The sequence below is a fragment of the Lepeophtheirus salmonis genome, chromosome 8 (assembly GCF_016086655.4).
Source record: "Lepeophtheirus salmonis chromosome 8, UVic_Lsal_1.4, whole genome shotgun sequence".
Lineage (NCBI taxonomy): Eukaryota > Metazoa > Arthropoda > Copepoda > Siphonostomatoida > Caligidae > Lepeophtheirus > Lepeophtheirus salmonis.
The window spans coordinates 1,819,639-1,826,633 of NC_052138.2; the positions used below are offsets into that span (position 1 = coordinate 1,819,639).

The following is a 6,995-nucleotide window of genomic DNA, read 5'->3' on the forward strand; positions in this document are numbered from 1 at the left end:
TAAAAAAAATTCAAAAATAAAATTTTCTAGTAAAAAGCAAACATTTCCTTAATTCGAGGAGGGGGGGGAGGGGACTACAACCCCTGATAATCGATCTTTCACAACTCTTTTAAGTTTAATAGATAATTGCATGCAAGATTCAAATAAATTAATTAAGCTTCCCCCAATTTTTGTATCAATTTAATCAAGCACAAAACTTCTTCATGAATAAGTAAATATTTGTAAAAGTTAATTAATTTGATGACACACACTCCTGCAAATCTTGAAATAGTTTAGGATTTTATTTGATATTTAATTAGCTTTAACTCTCTTTCTATAATACATAAGTATACAGAGGAAAGATATATTGAATAATTATAATTAAGGAAGTTCTCATTCAACTTGTCTCTTTCCCATATGATATTATCACAAAAAACTAAAATGGACACTCGGATGGAGGGTCTGGCAAATTATGCAGGAAAAAAAAAAATTAATGATGGTTGAAATCTTATTTTTGAATTTTTTTTCCAAAAAAAAAATTAATTTTTGGTAGAAATTAATTGTTTGTGAATAGCTACGGATTTTTATATTTTTTTATAATCAATTTAATATTTTAAATTTGTTTTGGAAAAAATTTAATTTTTTGTGAACAGTTATAGATTTTTTTAAATTTAATTTTTGTATATAGCTATGGATTTTTGAATTTTTTTTCCAAAAAATTTGATTTATGCTAATAGCTATAAATTTTTCAAAAAAAAAAGTTTTTTATTTTTAATCTAAAAGTAAAGCTCCCTCCTAATAAGAAGTATAATTCTGGAGACACCCTTGGAAGCATCTTAATTAAACCTACATAAGGATACCAATTTGAACTCTTTACCTCAATATGTTCCAAAGTTATGATCGATTATACATTTTTTATTTACGTTTTGTGTTACCTTGACTTTGATGTCGCAAAATTTAATTGTCTCTTGCTGTGACCATATATAATCTTCATACCAAATTAAATCAAAATTGATCTTTAACTTTTGTCTTAATTCTGATGACCAACAGAGATAAAAACATAATAATTAACTCGAATACGCACTCAATAGATCATCGTGAAACCAAACCTCCACATAAACTCAATTTGTTCCAAGTTATGGTCGATTATGCATTTCTAACATTTTGTGTTACCTTGAACATTGATCTCTGTAAATTTAATGGTCCTTTACTCTGACCGTATAATTTCTATGATTAAAATAGATCTGTAACTTTTGCAGTAATCCTGGTGTCTTACATATAGAGGCAAAAACATCACCTCCGTTCAACTTCGTAGCGGAGGTAATAATTTCTTTATTAATAATTATCATCCCAAGTCGACACGTCAGGCTCTGAATTTGATACATGTAACATATCCTAATCCTAGGGTAGTTTCATATATGTGCAATGCTACGATAAACGATATTTATGGTGGGTTGTACCAATGTGTAGGTGTACCAACTACTTTATCGAAGAGATACTGCTGGAGAAGAAAATGAAGGACGTAAGCAGAATATTTAAAAAAAGCAGTCTGATAAAAAATTATTTTTCCCCGGTCCGATATACCTTATCAATATTAAATTGGGTTTCAGGCGTAGTCTAAAGCCCAACTCTTAAAGATAAACACGACCAGATACAAGGATGTCACTAAGCTAAAAGGATATTTTTATATTTTCCAATAGAAGTACTTTAGTTGAATGGGAAAAATTATTCAGGAGTGGGGCTGAACTCTGAAGCCTACTTAAAATAATAAACAATACTCCACACGTTAGACTCAGCATATTGAAAAACTTGAATTAAAGTAACTCTTTAAAAATAGAAGAAGTAAGATGATGACATTAAAAACTATAGTAATTAAATATTAATTATAAATTTATTAATAAATATTAATAATAATTAATCATTGCAAAAGTCAAAAATGAGATTGAATGACTTAAGAACAGCATGTGTGCTTTTGCAGTTATGTATTTTCTTCGAAGCTCTTCAAAAAAACACTTTGTGTCCCAAAAATAACTTTGGTATTTTTTGAGTTATTTGAAGATGCATTGTAACAGTTGACTTTTTTTTTGTAGTATAGATATCTTCATGGTATGTTCGAGAGCAATATAGTTAATTATTGCAACACAAGCCCCACTTTATTAGGCTGCATGATGGGGCAACGCCAGTTATACATGTAGTAATGTAAGTTTCCATCTCCGATTCCAAATTTTAACTTTTGTAAAAATTCAGCATTCTCCATCAAGTCCAATGCGTTGAACACATCAAATGAGTCCTGAAATCGAAAGAAAGATTTGATTTAAAATGTTGAGAAGATATAGAGTTTTGATTTTCCTTTGTAGTACCTTTTTAGCTAATATAAGTGCATCTCCCATCAGGTCTGCCCAAGGAGTCTCACTTGAGACATTGTAGAAGGAATAGGCCGCTTTGACATTGGAATGGACGGGATGAGACATAACAGTTGAGGATAAAGTGTAATAACTAAGCATGTCAGTAATCTTTCCTTCTTTTTCAACAACAAAACAACTAACAATGTCCTCACGAGGAAGAAACCAATGACGAAACTCATCTTCGTTAAATATTTGGGAGATGTCATAGTTTGAGAGAAACTATATAAAATAAATATCAATTAGTAATAATATAACTTGATACAACTAAATGAGAGGATTACCTTATTTAGTAAAGCACAAGTTTCTTTAATGTCAGAGGCTCTCAATTTTCGTAATCCAGAAGTCTTAGTATCGTCAGGTAGCTTGTAGAGTTTCAGCAGTCGTTGCATAGTCATATTACGACTTAAATGCGAGAACTTGACTTCTATTAGTTTTTTCGGATTCAAAGAGCGATGCCAGTAGCGACAGGTTCCAATGGGCTTAGGAAGGATGACTCCTGCAGTATACACAGCTTGAAATATTCCTCGAATGTTGACACGACGAGTGATTTCACGAATTAAAACAGGGGCTAGACGTTTGGAACGTAACTTTTTGTGCACGCATAAAAAGTTGATCTCAACAATTCGCTTCTCCCTAAGAGAGAAAAAAATAAACATATATGACATTAAGGTTATACATATAGATAGGATATAAAGGGTCACATTACTTATTATAAATATGAATATGTGCAGGGATAGCAGAAATAAATCCTACTAATTTCTTGGTTTTGGTAGCTCGAACTCCTGTATGCCAGTCCTTGACACTACCAGGGGGCTGGAGAGCCCATCGAAGGAACTCTGGTGAATAGTCGAATCGGAACATGTTGTCATCATCTTCCACATAGTTTTCGTTGAGGAGAACGTAAAGCTCTTTCAGCTATAAATAAAGAAAAATAGATATAAATAAAATAACACATTTTCCGGTCATTAACTTCAAATTTGGACTCCATGAGATATCCATTTTGTAAAGTTATTATTTCAGAATGAGACGACAATAATCAACGTTGATGTATAATTAAATTGTCGTATATACATTTTGTATTCTTCTCACGGGTAATATTGTGATGTGTCAGCATTAAGAAAATTTAGAAAAAAAAAAAAAAAATCAAAAAAAGGAGGAATTTCCAATTTATACAGACATATTTTGATCAATTATGTGCCTTGCATTCATATTTCTTGGATGAGTTGAAATGTTCAATAACTAAAGTTTGAGGTATGATTTAACTAAAAATACTTAATTTAACACAAATAATATGACCCTTTCAAATATATAGGTATAATATATAATTATTTTATTGTGGCGATGAATTTTGCTAACTTGAGCGCAATTTGTAACAGTGCCTCAAAAAGATGAATCAGAATCATTCTTATTGATATCAATTGAAGACAAATAATCGTCAAAGAAAAGAATTTGCAATCCAGATTTAATTCTGAGAAAAATCCTTCCATCTTACTTTTGTGTTGAGGGGACACAATTATGTCTGTAGAAACTTGAATAAACATACTGTACAAGTCGCAATTTCTTCGTCTTAAAATGCATTATTTAATTCCAGCATTGGTCATTATAAACACCAACTATTAGTTGATAAGTCATCACTTCCTTTTGATCTATTTAAATTGCATATTTTTTATGTATTTATGAGTAAATTAACTGTGGGCATTTGAACTTTGTAATGTGCCACATAATACTCTTATATTTGAGTCATTTGTATTAAAATAGTCAAAAATGACAGTATTATTGATATATTGGGCATCCATGGATTATTGAGTTATTGCATGATTCTCATCTCATTTTATGGTTGCAACTTAAACACAAGATATGCATATATCATCTACGACCACACGAAATGCCTCATTGAATCCAAATGAACTATAATAATTTAACTCATTTACCACAAGGGGATCATCAATGTTAAGAGTGTCCCAATGAAAGCCCTCAGGGAGAGAATAAGGCTCTTGACGGACTTTTTCAATAGGTACATCGGCACATATGGCCTCGTTTGTACCGTTGGGGATCTCTTCATCGATTTTGGGAACGGGCTGCGTCTTCCAAAAGTCGTAATTCTTTTTCACGGCTTCTTCTACATTTTTAGGAGCGGATGGGCCAGATGACTCCATTTTCATTCTCTCGAACGCTTTTTTGAGAGTAATGAGTTGCTCCTGATTCAAGGATTCATCGGCCTTCGCTGCATTCTTCTTCGAAGATGACCTTTTAATATGATATTTAAATGATTAATTAAATGTAATTGACTTGTATTAAAAGCCGTATTGTAATTCCATACTTGCTATCATTTTCCTTTCCTGGTGACTTATCCATAGTGGTAAGAAATGAATGAAAGGCCGACTAGACTAGGTAGACAGAAGAAAATGGATTGATGGAATAGTCAGAGTCTGACTATCAAGTCCCTTTTTTCGGTGTTCCCATTAATGTTTTTCTCTTTCTTTTTTCTTCCTTCCAGATTTATTTATTATCTCTCTCTCTCCTGTCTCTTTCTCCTTCTAACTCTCTCTTTCTACAAAATTATCTGTAAAATAAAAAAGAAAAGGAAAAAAATAGACGTTCATTAACGTTTACGTTTAATGTATTATAAAAGTTTTATAAAACTAATCATGTCATCATAGGCACTCCTCTCTCATTTAACTCCCCATCACTTTATTTATTCAGAACCTAGGTGGCAATTATATCATTTCAAGAGAGATTCATTAGTAGACGTTTAGAAAATATGCGTGTGCATTGTAATTAATAAGTACATAATATCCCCGACCATACTATTTAATCCCCACTATTAATATATTAATGACGTCATGATGTCCCATGCAAAGATTATAATAATATTAAACATGTGGGAGTTGGAAATAAATTTATAGAGCCTCACTAACAGTTGGAACATAGTTGTGTATTGCATTGCTCTTTAGTTTTGTAGATATAATGAAATCATACATAATAGTCTCATTATAATATTATATTGGGTTCCGGTGGAGGTGAAGAAGTTGAGTGAGTTCAAATTATATTGGGGAATTGTTCTGCGCAGCCAATGAAATAAGACCGGTGAGAAAGGTGGTGGTAAAATGATTTTTATACGGAATATTATATTATTTTTGGGATATAATTTATTAATATAAGTAATGAAGTGACGTCATGAGAAGGAACAGGATTAGAAAAGAGAAGTAATTAGAAAGAGAGAACTCTCTTTGTGTTGAGGAAGAAAGAAGAAGAAAAGCTGCTCAGCTAGCTAGGAAACAAAGTAAGATGTAGTCCGGCCTCCTCCTTCGCTCTCTTTTCTCTTGCTGCGCAGACTACTTGCTTGTACTGTAGGTCTCTTCGTTTTTTCTTCTTCCTTTGCTCTAAAAGCTGAACCCGATTTCTCTCTTTCTTTCCATATAGAACTAATAATAAAATCTTTTGGATTTATGAAAAAAAGGTAACTTCTTTCGACTCTTACCAAGTATCATTTCATTAATTGCGTAGAAGGAAGATCCCCTATTCTCAAAATTCAATTAGGTTCGAGTCTTCCCATTCCCTTTCTTACTCTTATCTAGCGTCAAGTGTCTTTTCTGTCAAATGTGTATTGTGTGTTCCCGGATCCTCGAGCCTCAACTCAGTTCCTTTCCTGGTTGTAATTATTATTAAAGGCTAGAGGATCCCCATGTTAAAATATGGGGAGGGTTGCTTCTTTTTTAGAATAGGGATCAATAAACAATGCTGCGTAATTAGTTTAAGAAAAGGATCTATGAGTCATAGTTTGGAGACAACCCCTTTACTTTCATAATTTTTGAACAATTCCTTCCCGACTTTTATTTTTAATTACTATATTTATAGGAATTCTTTCCTTATTCCATGTACTAGGTCTTGGAATTAAATAGGAAGGATGGCCACAACGAGAAGACTCACCAAAGAGTTGGACGATATAATGAAGGCCGACCTCAAATTTTCCGTGATATTGAAGTTGACGAACAAAACATGTTGGTTTGGCAAGGACTCCTTCTCCCCGATAAATATCCATACAATAAGGGAGCCTTCAAAGTTGAAATCACCTTCCCTCCCGAGTATCCCTTCAAACCACCAAAGATCAACTTCAAGACAAAGATCTATCACCCCAATGTGGACGAGAAAGGTCAAGTTTGCCTACCCATCATTCTTGCTGATAATTGGAAGCCAGCCACCAAAACGAATCAAGTTGTTCTGGCACTAGTATCCCTTATTAATGAGCCTGAGCCAGAGCATCCTCTTCGAGGTGATCTGGCTAAGGAATTCACACGGGATCGTAAAAAGTTTTATAAGAATGCTGAAGATTTTACTAAGAAATTCAGCGAAAAAAAGATCATCTGATTAAATCATCAACAACCACGGCCTAGGCAATAAATACATATTGTATATTATTCGAAAGAACAACTTCAAAAGAAAAGTGATCCTCCTTCTAAATTTTTGTTCAGAATGCGTAACTCTTTAACAGCAAATTTTAGATAATACATGAATATTTTCATAATACTGATACTTTTTTAAGAACATTATTCTCGTGTGTTGTTGAGTCAAATCAATAAGGAAAATAATATTAAATAATCTCAAATTTGA

The 6,995-nt window shown here is 32.5% G+C and overlaps 2 protein-coding genes across 2 annotated transcripts; one reads left to right on the plus strand and one right to left on the minus strand.

The window, feature by feature from the left end:
• Window positions 1-1,855: 1,855 nt before the first annotated feature.
• Window positions 1,856-5,232, minus strand: Nmt (N-myristoyl transferase). The gene is made up of 6 exons (XM_040717354.2): window positions 4,705-5,232; window positions 4,316-4,631; window positions 3,091-3,299; window positions 2,666-3,017; window positions 2,340-2,603; window positions 1,856-2,269 (listed from the first exon to the last, which is right to left on the minus strand). Exons 1-6 carry the CDS (start codon window positions 4,737-4,739, stop codon window positions 2,111-2,113), a joined length of 1,335 nt encoding a protein of 444 aa, XP_040573288.1. The 5' UTR covers window positions 4,740-5,232; the 3' UTR covers window positions 1,856-2,110.
• A 1,044-nt stretch (window positions 5,233-6,276) lies between these two features.
• Window positions 6,277-6,995, plus strand: LOC121122382 (ubiquitin conjugating enzyme 10). The gene is given in 2 exon segments (XM_040717355.2): window positions 6,277-6,349; window positions 6,352-6,995. Coding segments are annotated over 2 exon segments (459 nt in total). The 5' UTR covers window positions 6,277-6,291; the 3' UTR covers window positions 6,753-6,995.